This window comes from Pongo pygmaeus, chromosome 1 (assembly GCF_028885625.2).
Source record: "Pongo pygmaeus isolate AG05252 chromosome 1, NHGRI_mPonPyg2-v2.0_pri, whole genome shotgun sequence".
Lineage (NCBI taxonomy): Eukaryota > Metazoa > Chordata > Mammalia > Primates > Hominidae > Pongo > Pongo pygmaeus.
Genome location: NC_072373.2, coordinates 130,147,795 through 130,161,450, shown reverse-complemented (window position 1 = coordinate 130,161,450; position 13,656 = coordinate 130,147,795). Strand labels below are relative to the sequence as shown.

The following is a 13,656-nucleotide window of genomic DNA, read 5'->3' as shown; positions in this document are numbered from 1 at the left end:
AAATGTGAAAGATGAGTGGAAGACAAGGGACATTGGAGACAAGAAGCATTGAGAAGACTATTTTAAAAACACATCTGATTAAAGAAAAGGATTGAACAGCCTGAGTTGAAAAAGAGAAGACAAGGCCAGGCGCGGTGGCTCACACCTGTAATCTTGGCACTTTGGGAGGCCAAGGCAGGCGGATCACCTGAGTTCAGGAGTTTGAGACCTGCCTGGCCAACATGGTGAAACCCTGTCTCTCCTAAAAATACAAAAATTAGCCAGGCGTGCTGGCGGGTGCCTGTAATCCCAGCTACTTGGGAGGCTGAGGCAGGAGAATTGCTTGAATCCAGGATGCGGAGGTTTCAGTAAGCCGAGATCGTGCCACTGCACTCCAGCCTGGTCAACAGAGCAAGACTCTGACTCAAAACAAGAAAGAAAAAGAGAGGACAAAGTATGAGTTATTTTCAAGTTCAGAGGACTTGGTAACCAATCAAATCTGGCAGTTTTTGGCTGTTTCATATTTAATTGGTCATCAAAGCCCTCATATTTCTTTCCTTCTCTCTTTTCTACAAGAAGGAATTCCTCCTCGTTTTTAAGACTGATATTTCTATAGATTCTTCCTGTTCAACAAGTACAAGACTAAATAATGATCTTTTCTAGACAAATCATAGCTTTTTCGCTTATTTCCTGTCTCATTTAGTGGTAGAATAATGAATAAAATCAGGCCGAGCATGGTGGCTTACTTCTGTAATCCTGGCACTTTGGGAGGCCGAGGCAGGTAGTTGACCTGAGATCAGGAGTTCAAGACCAGTCTGGCCAACATGATGAAACCCCATCTCTACCAAGAATACAAAAATTAGCCAGATGTAGTGACATGCACCTGTAGTCCCAGCTATTCAGGAGGCTAAGGCAGGAGAATCGCTTGAACTCAGGAGGCAGAGGTTGCAGTGAGCCAAGATCACACCACTGTACTCCAGCCTGGGCAACAGAGCGAGACTCGGTCTCAGGAAAAAAAAAAGAATAATGAACAAAATAAGTACTTCCCAAATCTGAAATTCTTCCATCTTTTAAATAGGTTGATGAAATTTACAATTTTTACTATTTTTTAAAGAAAATATTTAGACATAAAGGTTCTTTGATTAGAAGACTGAGTTTCTATAAATTGAGTGGAGGGGAAAAGATAGAACATATTTATTTACAATAATAGTTTAATCACTCATTATGCTAGTTGCCTACAAGAGAGACATGGCTAATGCAAGTTAAGTATCCTAGCATTAGTATGAGGAATAAGATAGCCACACCATGTACTGCTATGACCTCAGCTAATTTTAGCAAACTGAGTCATGGAATCTGACCTACTCTAGGCTCTCTGATGTTTCATTTACTGTATATAAAAATTTTAGTTTCAGTGATTTGCATTAGAGGTCTACAGAGTGGCTATGTATCCCTTGGGGTATGCGCTGATATATCTATTGGGCTACAGAAAGAAAATACAATATCCCTTCCTTCCTTCCTCCCTCCTTCCCTCCCTCCCTCCTTCCTTCCTTCTTTCCTTCCTTCTTCCCTTTCTTTTCTTTTCTCTCTACCTATTTTAGTTTTTTAAGTCTGTTATATGTTAGCAACATTGAATTATGTTAATATATGAATTATGCTCTCAGTTTGTATGTCAGGTAAGTTATAAACAAAAAAGCCATACTCAGAAGAAAAGGTAGAGGTTGTAGGTCTGGAAGGGGCTGACAATCACACCCTCATTTGTTTGCAGTATGTTGCCATGCATTGCACTTTTACTTAAGCTAGGTTAAGTAGCTTTACAGGTTATATTATCTTAAATAACAGAGTCTGTATATTACTTTGTAAGGAGAGTTAGAGTAACCAAGAATAGTTCTTTTACCTCACAGAAGTGATCAAACTTAAAAGATGAGTTAGAAAGTGTTTGAGATTCGTCCTTTTCAGAAATAACAAATAGTGTTAGATAGTATGATACTTAGAAAATATTTTCAGAAAAAATAAAAACTTAACTCTTTGATGTAAACATGAGTGAGAAAGTTAAGTGCTTTTTTGAAGGAAATTGATGCTTGGAGCAGAGTTTGGCACATATTTTCCTGCAAAAGTTCAGATTGCAAATCTTTGCAGCTTTTCAGGCAATGCACTCCCTATTGCAGCGACTCGACTCCCATTGTAGCAGGAAAGCAGCCATAGGCAAACATACATGAATGGATGTGGCTGTGTTCCAGTAAAACTTCATTTACAGAAATGGGGATTGGGTTGGATATATTTTGCCAACCCTTGCTATAGTGAAAGCATTTTGAATATATATTTTTAGAAATGCTTCTTCCATCATTATATGATTTTACCCAAAATAAATAGAACTTGAAATCTTTGAATCACTTTATTACAAAATATTAAAACCAAGACTTTTTAAAATAATGAAATTTATTTAGTTACATTGTTTTCACTGAGAGATATTATCAATATTAATTTTTAGTGAGAGCTAAAGGTTTTTTTCTACCCACTAATAAATAAAATGTATTATTTAAATATTATTTATTTCATTTATATCTTATCCCATTAAGTTAACTTTTGTGTTTTATAATTTACATAATCTATTAGAACATCATAGATATATATTATATAAATAAATGACTTAGTTTGGGAATTATTGGGGTTTTTTCCTGAAGGTAGAGCACTGATCCAAATACTGTTTTGGAGATTTTAGATGAGTTTTAACCTTTGCTCTGCAAGTTCTCTGAATCCTTGTGTAATTACAAAAACAGTATTTGTATAAACTTAACCAGGGACAGGTTGTACACATATACCCAGACAGCTAATCTCTGCTATTTGTACTTGTTCAAAATGACACTATTTCTCCTAATGATAAATTTAGTCATTCTTGTGAGATGTAAATATTTATGCTTCTCAGTCACTAAATATTTTACTTCATGTTTTAATTCTTTCTGTAATTATTTCTTAGTCTATCCCTTCATAATTGTAGCTCTAATTTTAAAATGATTTCCCTAATTATAAAATTGTGCAAATGTATAAAAAGCATTTTTTTCTGTTTTTTTTAAAAAATTAGGATTATACTATCTGAACAATTTTGTAACCTGCCTTTTTCCCCTATTTGTAGTAGTATTATGGTGTATGTACTCTACCTCTCTGCCTACTGCCATGTTTCAGCCATACTTTTTTCCAGAAGATATTTTAAAAGCTCTACATAAATGTGTACAATGTAACAAAATAGAATAAATTAAAAGTGGTTATTAAATTTTTTTTTTTTAACGGAGTCTTGCTCTGTCACCCATGCTGGAGTGCAGTGGTGCGATCCTAGCTCACTGCAACCTCTGCCTCCTGGGTTGAAGCAATTCTACTGCCCCAGCCTCCTGAGTAGTTGGGATTACAGGTGCATACCACCACACCAAGCTCTTTTTGCATTTAGTAGAGATGGGGTTTCACCATGTTGGTCAGGCTGGTCTCAAACTTCTGACCTCAGGTGATCCTCCTGCCTCGGCCTCCCAGAGTGTTGGGATTACAGGCGTGAGCTACTGTGCCTCGCCAAATATCTTTTGATAACATAATTTATAATGGCTTTATAATATGCCAGCTTGTAGATTTACCATAATTTATTTAATCATTGCCAATCATTAGATATTTAGGTTGTTGTCAGTTTATTTAATTTCAATAAATGAGGCTGTGATAAATATCCTTATACATAATCTCTGTTTACATCACTGACACTTTTCTCAAAAAATCTATATAAAATTCCTAGATCAAAAAATATAAGCATTCTTAGTATATTAATGCCAAATTGTATTATAGAAAAAGTATATTTAGTTGCTTAGAGAAGAAATTCTTAGTTTCACTATACAGCATTCTCTTAGTGTCTTTTACTGAAATCTTTTGTTCACAGAAAATATCCCTGTTAGTATATCCTCTTTTATTACTTTGTTGGATGTCTAATAAATCAAGGATTATAAATTATAAATAATATATCTTAAATAGTTAAATATTAGTTTTTTTCCTCTCAAGAAATTCCTTAGATATTAAAGATTTTACTCAGTGGAACTAAACTTTCCTGCCTCATCAGTTATTATTGCCCATTATTAATTGAAAGTTATATTCATGTTTAAGATTTATATGTATTATATTTCTAATACACTTGACCATAGTCAGTATTTCAGTATTTTCATATTCTAATAATTATAAAGAAGGTTTAAAGTCTGCTTTAAACCAACCAAAATGTTTCTTTCACAGTACAGTTTTAACTATAATGTGCTTATTTGTTTTCTCTTATGGCAAAATATTTGTAACACAATGCACAAGTCTAAGGTATGTTTTTTTAAAAATAACCTAACTTGGGCAAAAGTAGAAATGCATTGGCTCTCAGGATTACAAGACAGCTTTAGTAACTAAACCATGAAGCAAAGGGATATAGGCAGTAGTGTGTTGGAGGTGCTTTTGCTGGCTCACAAGAGCTGATTGTGCACATCCTTTCCCACTTCCACATTCAATGTTGTTGTGTTGGTAGCTTAAGATTGTCCATGGCGGGATTATTTCCACCAGAAAGTCAGCAAACACTCCAAGTCAGAGGTTCCCACCACCCTAGTCAGTTGTTAAATCTTTATTAGCACATCACTCGACTTGAGCAGATATCAGTCGGGTTCAGTTGCCTTCAGAACCCCTGTTAGAATCCTGAATTCTGCCTCTATAGAGGTTGACTTCTGTCAGTGAAGACTAGCTTTCTCAGTATGGTGAAATAATAGTCCCATGGTAGCTCCCAAGTTTTACAGACTGTCACATACTTTCTGTCACCATAGAGAAACTAGCTTTCTCTGTTGCAGTTAGAAAAATACTAGAGAAGGTCTCTCCTCAGATGCCCGCCATTGGGTACTTAATTCAGGGGTGAGGATGGGGAATCATGGTAAATGGGGTTGTATAAGAATTTGCACATCCCAGAGTTGCTATGTGAATAGGAATGCGTTTCCAGGGAAAGGAGAAAGAGACATTACAGAGCAGACAGCTCTATGATGTTTACTATACTTGCTAAAATACAAAATTCAGCCAAGTTGGAATACAAAGTAGTGCCAAAACAGCATTAGGTTTGTGGAGTTATTTTAAACATAATTGAAAAATCAAGGTTTTTTAATACTTTAAATAAAACATCTATTTTTCAATGTGGTAATTTAAGTCCTACAATGAGTTTATTAAAATGTGCTTTTTATTTAGGGTATGAACTACAGTTCCGATTAGGCCCAACTTTACAGGGAAAAGCAGTTACCGTGTATACAAATTACCCATTTCCTGGAGAAACATTTAATAGAGAAAAATTCCGTTCTCTGGATTGGGAAAATCCAACAGAAAGAGAAGATGATTCTGATAAATACTGCAAACTTAATCTGCAACAATCTGGTTCATTTCAGTATTATTTCCTTCAAGGGTAAGTCAGGTGTTTTGTTTGTGAGAAAAAAAGTTAATCTGTAATTTGAAGTCACCTAACTTGTAAATGTTACTGTATGAACCATGGCAGTGCAATTTTTACAGTGCTTCCTTGAGATGCAAATAGAATATTCTTGGATTTCTAAGAGGTAATTGTATGGCCCATTGCAGAGCTAAAGTATCATGTAAATATATTTTAAGTAACATCTTAAAATGTAGTAATTTCATGCAACCTGATTATAGGTTGCTGTTTATTTGCATGCCCTTGTTATTACTGATAGGTTTTAGTATACTTATTTTTCATTAAACCAACATTCTTGGATATTTTGTGTATTATACATGTAATTATGTAGATTGTGAAAGGGTAAAAGTAGCTTTTCCATTAAGTTTTGTTGCAACTTTTAAAATGATTTTGTGTGCTTAGAAATACATGTATTTTATGTGGGACAATTAACCTTTTAGTTAGAGTCAGACTATATTATATGAGGATTTTTTTTTTCCTGTCACTGACTGAAAAGTTTTTGTTTTGTTTTTTCCCTTAGAAATGAGAAAAGTGGTGGAGGTTACATAGTTGTGGACCCCATTTTACGTGTTGGTGCCGATAATCATGTGCTACCCTTGGACTGTGTTACTCTTCAGACATTTTTAGCTAAGTGTTTGGGACCTTTTGATGAATGGGAAAGCAGACTTAGGGTTGCAAAAGAATCAGGTAATGTCAGCTTGCTTTTTTTTTCTTATTTAAAAAAATAAATGTAATTATGCTCTGTGATATAGATTTCAAAAGTTTTGTATATGAGTCCATTCTCTCATTGCAATAAATAACTACCTGAGACTGGGTAATTTATAAAGAAAAGAGGTTTGACTCACAGTTCCGCAGGCTGTACAGGAAGCATGGTTGGGGAGGCCTCAAGAAACTTACAGTCATGGCAGAAGGCAAAGCGGAAGCAGGCCTGTTTTACGTGGCCAGAGAAGGAGGAAGAGAACAAAGTGGGAGGCGCTACATGCTTTTAAACAACCAGATCTCGTGAAAACTCAGTCACTATCATGAGAACAAGGGGGAAATCCACCTCCGTGATCAGTCATCTCTCACCAGGTCCCTCTTCCAACATTGGGGATTACAATTTGAAATGAGATTTGTGCAGGGACACAAATCCAAACCATATCTTTTTACCTCTATGTTTAATTTTGTTTCTTATTATATTTAGTAATATAAGTAGATAGAACCATATTAAAAAAATTTTTTTTTTTTGAGACGGAGTATCACCTTATCCACCTAGGCTGCAATGGTGCGATCTCAGCTCACTGCAACCTCCACCTCCCGGGTTCAAACAATTTTCCTGCCTCAGCCTCCTGAGTAGCTGGGATTATAGGCACCTGCCACCATGCCTAACTAATTTTTGTATTTTTAGTAGAGACGGGGTTTCAGCATGTTGGCCAGGCTGGTCTCAAACTTCTGACCTCATGATCCACCCGCCTCGGCCTCCCAAAGTTCTGGGATTATATGCGTGAGCCTCTGCGCCTGGCCCATATTACATTTTTGATACTTAACCATTTTTAACCTATAAAAATGGCAAATTTTGTGGTTCAGCATAAGAAATGAAGGAACTCCATAATGAAACAATTATCATTTCTAAGACTTTACCATATAAAAATCAGAAATAAGCTATTGAAAAGTGAAGGAAAATGTATTATCATTATGTATCATTTTAATTCAACAAACATTGGTTAACCATCTTTTGTGTAGAAGACATGTGCTACCATAAATACCAAGAGCAAAATGAAACTTAAGTTGTATTTTACTCTTAAACAAAGGGCAATATTAATTTTTTCTTTTCTTTTCTTTTTTTTTTTTTTTTTTTTTTTAAAGACAGGGTCTCACTCTGTCACCCAGGCTGGAGTGCAGTGGTGCAATCTCAGCTCATTGTAGCCTCCTGCGTTCAAGCAATTCCTGTGTTGCAGCCTCCCTAGTAGCTGGGATTACAGGCATGCACCACCACACCTGGCTACTTTTTGTATTTTTAGTAGAGATGGGGTTTCACCATGTTGCCCAGGCTGGTCTCGAACTCCTGACCTCAAGTGATATGCCCAACTCAGCTTCCCAAAGTGCTGGGATTACAGGCATGAACCACTGTGCCCAGCCATATATATATAAAATATGATATGGCATATATATATATATGATATGGTGTATATATATATATATATATATTTTTTTTTTTTTTTAAGACAGTGTCTCACTCTGTCACCCAGACTGGAGTGCAGTGGCCTGATCTATTTTTTGTAGAGACAAAAGTCTCACTGTGTTGCCCAGGCTAGTCTTGAACTCCTGGGATCAAGCAGTCCTCTTGCCTTGGCCTCCCAAAGTGCTGGGATTACAGGTGCAAACCACTGCACCTGATCTCAATATTAATTTTCTGCTTTTAAGTTGGATAATATATGAAGAATAAGAAGTTCACTGACATAACTAAAGCAGAATGCAAGTACTATGGAACATTAAAAGTAGTAGAAAGACGTGTTGATATACTTGTAGAGGATAAATTTACTACATATAAGTATAGAAATTTTCTAATAATTAGGCAGTGTGTGTGAATTTTTTCAAATATTATCTCATTATCTCTGTCTTGTATATGAGGACACATATCTTGAAAGATTTAAATAAACTTGCTTAAAGTCTCTGTGGTACAGTTAGGATTTGAACCCAAGTGTTTGACCTCTTTTCCAGTAGCATGCTTGCCTTGCTATTTATAATCACTTAAGAAAGTTTAAATTTATATTTTCTTCATTTTAGGCTGGTTTTGTTTGTTTTTACAGTGGTCTTTCCTTTATTTGCTTTGCAGGCTACAACATGATTCATTTTACCCCACTGCAGACTCTTGGACTATCTAGGTCATGCTACTCCCTTGCCAATCAGTTAGAATTAAATCCTGACTTTTCAAGACCTAATAGAAAGTATACCTGGAATGATGTTGGACAGCTAGTGGAAAAATTAAAAAAGGAATGGAATGTTATTTGTATTACTGATGTTGTCTACAATCATACTGGTATGAGCTTCATTGACTACCTTCATTAATTTTGATGAGAATTTATACACACACACATACACACACAAACAGGAGAAGGGAAGAAAGAAAGGCAAAGGAAAGGGGCTAACATAAATTTTAAAAACACAAATGATGATTAGGTGTCCTTCCATTTAAAAAATTAATATTTTTCCTTTCAAAGAAAACATTCTTAATTGAGGATTAAGTCAATATATAAGTATCTTGCATCTGATGCTTATAAATACGGGAGAGTGATCATAGAAGGAACATAATGATCACGTATTTCAACTTACAGTACAGTAGTCCCCCCTTATTCGCAGTTTTGCTTTCTGAGGTTTCAGTTACCTGCAGTCAATCACATTTCAAAAATATTGAGTAATTCCAGAAATCAGCAATTCATAAGTTTTAATTTTCATGCTGTTTTAAGTAACATGACAAACTCTCATGCCATCCTGCTCTATCCCACCTGGAATGTGACTCATCGCTTTGTCCGGTGCCTCCATGCTGTAAACACTACCTGTCCACTAGTTACTTAATAGCCTGCTCAGTTATCAGATAAAAAAACCAAAATATCAAAATATATATATATAGGGTTTGATACTATCTATAGTTTTACACATCCACTTGGGGCCTTGGAAGGTATCCCTAAGGATAAGAGGGGACTACTCTATTAATACTTTCCCAAGTAACACATGGATCCTATATTAGCAGGAGCTCTGGTACTGTAGTACTATAGCATATATGAAAAAACTGAATGACTTATATTATTTGGAGAGAAACTTATTAGTAAACTCTCAGAAGTTGTATCTGGAAATTATGTCTTCTACATGTTAAAAGAGCTTATTAAAGTTAGTCTGTTTTGGTTCCTAAGATTCCTTAGTGATATATAATTCTATTAAAATATATCAGATTTTTCCAGCTAGCGATCCTTGAGGAAATGGTTGCTCCCCGCACCTGTCAGAGGAGCTGAGCCTGGCCTGGCCTAGCCTGACAAAGCCTGGCCATCAGCAGCTTTGGGTTTAACCCAGTTTACCTTACAAATGTTATCTTGTGTGTATGCTACAATGTAGAAAAGTTTGGAAACCACTGATTTGCATATGTAAAGAACAAGAATTCTAGTTGGTATAAACATTTAAAAGATATAATCTGCTGTTTCATAAAACAGTTCTCCAAGTAACCATAGAAACTATGAAGATATTTAAAAGCTCACAGATCTGGTTCATCAATATAAATAAAAATCTCTAAATCATAATGGCAAAGTTAGGTAAAGAAATAGGTACATTCCAAAATTTGATGTGTCTGCATGTACCTAGAAACCAAGCCTCCAGTTCTACAGTGAAAACTTCGTAGTACCCAAGAACTCAGTATTCTTCATTTGAAAATTTGACATTATTAAGCCAGGTGCTGTGGCTTGCACCTGTAATCCCAGCTGTTTGAGAGGCTGAAGTGGGAGGATGACTTGAGGCCAGGAGTTTGAAACCAGCCTCGGCAACATAATGAGACCCCATCTCTTACAAAATAATGTAAAAAAATTATATTTAAAGGAAAATTTGACAGTCTTGATAATCACTTTGAGATCTATATTATTGAAGTCAAATTTATCAAACCACATAATGGCATTTTATGAGTTATAAATTGTGTGAGTTAGGATATGGCTTAAGCAGCTATAACAGAAAAACATAGGGACTAAAGGCTAAAATTGCATTTATTTCTTACAAAAGATTAGATAGGCATTCCTGGACTAGAATGGTAGTTCAGTGGTGATAGGGAACTAGTTTCTCTCATGTTGCTCTGCAGCCTCCAACACTTTGCTTCAAATTCTTAGTCAGATATGGCTATTCCAGCTCCTGCTACCACGTTCTCCCCAGTGGAAATGAGGAAAGGGCAAGCATGTCTTTTTGGGTATGATATGATATATATAACTGTGTTCACATTGCATCACATTAATTTGTCTCTTGCCATACCTACCTTAAAGGAGACCTGCAGTGTAGTCTTGAGTTTGTCAGCTATGTGTAAATTTGAACCTTGGGAATTTTATTACTAATGAAAGAAATGGAGGATAAAATTGAGTACAGCAGCAGTCTCTACCACAGACTATATTTCTGAGACATTTGAGAGATTCTGTGCAATGTAAAAGAAGTGAACCTTGCCACAGCCTTACTTGAAAAGTGTTGCAAATCGTAATATCCTTCCTGTGAAACAAGTTTTCTTTTATTTATTTATTTTTTTTTCTTTTTGAGACGGAGTTTCACTCTTGTTGCCCAGGCTGGAGTGCAATGGCACGATCTCGGCTCACCGCAACCTCCGCCTTCCAGGTTCAAGTGATTCTCCTGCCTCAGCTTCCCAAGTAGCTGGGATTACAGGCATGCGCCCACACGCCCAGCTAATTTTTGTATTTTTAGTAGAGACGGGGTTTCTTCATGTTGGTCAGGCTGTTCTTGAACTCCCGACCTCAAGTGATCCACCCGCCTCGGCCTCCCAAAGTGCTGGGATTACAGGCGTGAGCCACCGTGCCTGGCCAGTTTTCTTTTAAAAAAGTATCCAGCAGAATTCAACCTCCAGAATGGTTATGTGAAGGCTTCACACACTCTTTACACAGTGAAACAACCCTAACTGGTGAAAATTATTTTAAGACAATCACTTAAATCCCCTGGAAATTGTCCTACGGATATTTAGCATATGGAGAAACATATGAAAATCTACTACATCTTAGTAAGAACAAGAGTCCTTGGTGATTGAACCAAGACCTGCTCCATTATCTTACACAAATGCCTCTGTTATGGAAGCTGTATCACAGGTGCTCCACTCCTGGTAGTTGTGGCCAAGAGGGAGACATTCTCTCCTCCCAACTCCCAGCCTGGGGTTATAGTTTCATGCTAAGAGGCGCAGTCTGTGAGTGTTTTTAATTCTCCCTGCCGGCCCTGTCTTGCAGAAGTTCTTTTTTTATTATTTTTTTTTCTCTTTTTTTTTTTTGAGACAGAGTCTCCTTCTGTCGCCCAGGCTAGAGTGCAGTGGCGCAGTCTCGGCTCACTGCAGCCTCCACCTCCCGGGTTCAAGCGATTCTTATGCCTCAGCCTCCCGAGTAGTTGGGATTACAGGTATGAGCCACCACGCCTGGCTAATTTTTATATTTTTAGTAGAGATGGAGTCCCGCCATATTGGCCAGGTTTGTCTCAAACTCCTGACCTCAGGTGATCCACCCAGCCTTGGCCTCCCAAAGAGTGAGCCACCGCGCCCGGCCGTGTTGCAGAAGTTCTATTCCAAATAGGCAGGTGGAGAAAAATCTCCCTTTCTCCACCCAGCCCCTACTTGCAGAGCTGACATCCTTTCCCACAAGTAGCAGGCCAAGAACACTGGGAACCTAATTGCCCTGGAAAAGGTCTTGGTTCACATGCCAAGACTTGCTGTTCTTATCTTAAATAAATGTTTCTCCTTATGCTGAATGCCCTAGGATAATTTCCAGGGACTAAATGATTGTTTTTAAAATTATTTTCACCAGTTAAATTGTTTTGCTAGGGACGTGTTTGTTGAATTTCTTACTGTATCACTCCAGAAGTCCATATTTATTTTTTAATGTTGATGTGTGTTAAAACATAGTTTGGAGTTTGACTCTTCTTTCATGTAGAATTAGAAAAAAAATATTTTCACTACCTATTGTTTAGAATTCTTTCATTTTTACAGTTGATTTTTGTTTCAAAATATTGAAAAAAGAAACAGTTTTAGGATTTTGCTATTTTAAAAATTGGTGATGGGTGGAGTGGCTCACACCTGTAATCCCAGCACTTTGGGAGGCCGTGGCGGATGGGTCACCTGAGGTCAGGAGTTCGAGACCAGCCTGGGCATCATGGTGAAACCCCATCTCTACTAAAAATACAAAAATTAGCCAGGCATGGTGGTGGGCGCCTGTAATCCCAGCTACTCCAGAGGCTGAGGCAGGAGAATCACTTGAACCCAGGAGGTGGAGGTTACAGTGAGCCGAGACCATGCCACTGTACTCCAGCCTGGGTGACAAAGCAAGACTCTGTCTCAAAAAAAAAAGAAAAATTTAAATTAGCTGTGTGTGTTGGCATACACTTGTCGTCCTGACTACTTGGGAGGCTGAGGCAGGAGGATCACTTGAGCTCTAGAGTTCAAGGCTGCAGTGAGCTATGATTGCACCACTGCACTCCTGCACTCCTGCACTCCTGGGTGACAGAGAAAGACCCTGTCTCAAAAATAAATGGATGAATGAGGGCAGCATTGGTATTTATTCTTTTTTTTTTTTTTTTTGAAACAGGGTCTCATTCTGTCACCCAGGCTGTAGTGTAGTGGCACAATCTCAATTCACTGCAACCTCCACTTATTGGGCTCAAGCAGCCCTCCCACCTTAGCCTCCTGAGTAGCTGGGACTTTAGGCACATGCCACCATGCTCAGCTAATTTTTAAAAAATTTTGTAGAGACGAGGTCTCACTATGTTGCCCAGGCTGTCTCTAGCTCCTGGGCTCAAGTGATACTCCCTCCTTGGCCTCCCAAAGTGCTGGGATTACAGGCGTGAGCCACTGCACCTAGCCCCAATATTTATTCTGTATAAGTGAAAATCCTATTTGGACATAAGTTATTACTACCTTTTGTCTTTTTGAAAAATACCTTGAATTTCAGTGATTGTGTTGATGAATCTCGGAAGAACTACTTGATGCAAGTTTTGAGAATTACCAATTTAACTTTTATTAGAACTTCTCTGCTCCTTACATAGCCTTTCTTCATCTGAGTGTTTATTATGGGTATGAATAAATACTAAGTAAATAAATGACTTACTAAATAAATGACTGAAACTGGAAATAATAATGATTCTAAAATTATATAAAGGTGCTCAGCTGAGTAAATGAAGCACAAACAATTCATTTCAGCAGCAGAGCAATGTGGTTAAGATTGCATATTCTGAAGAGGGACTTGCCCAAGTTAATTCCTGACTGTATGACTTGGGCTGAATTACTTAACTTTCTGTGCTTCAGTTTCTCTTTTGTTAAGGGAACATAACAGTATGTCCTAATTTGTGTGGTAGGAAGTGAGGAATAATAAATTAGCGTATTTAACTGCTTAGAACAATTTCTGGTATGTGGTAAATATTCAGTAATTGTTACTACTTTTTATTTTATATACATTAATCACTCATGCTCTTCAATATGAATTCAGGGATAATTAGTCCATTTTAAAGATCAA

At 37.1% G+C, this 13,656-nt stretch overlaps 1 protein-coding gene across 3 annotated transcripts in view; it reads left to right on the top strand.

The window, feature by feature from the left end:
- AGL (amylo-alpha-1, 6-glucosidase, 4-alpha-glucanotransferase) overlaps positions 1–13,656 on the top strand; it is a 72,687-nt gene that overhangs the window by 4,741 nt on the left and 54,290 nt on the right. For all 3 annotated transcript variants that reach the window (XM_054475086.1, XM_063652653.1, XM_054475095.2), the window contains exons 3-5: positions 5,206–5,416; positions 5,958–6,124; positions 8,253–8,456. In XM_054475086.1, the coding sequence (XP_054331061.1) occupies positions 5,206–5,416; positions 5,958–6,124; positions 8,253–8,456 (582 nt within the window). The remainder of the gene's footprint in view (positions 1–5,205; positions 5,417–5,957; positions 6,125–8,252; positions 8,457–13,656) is intronic.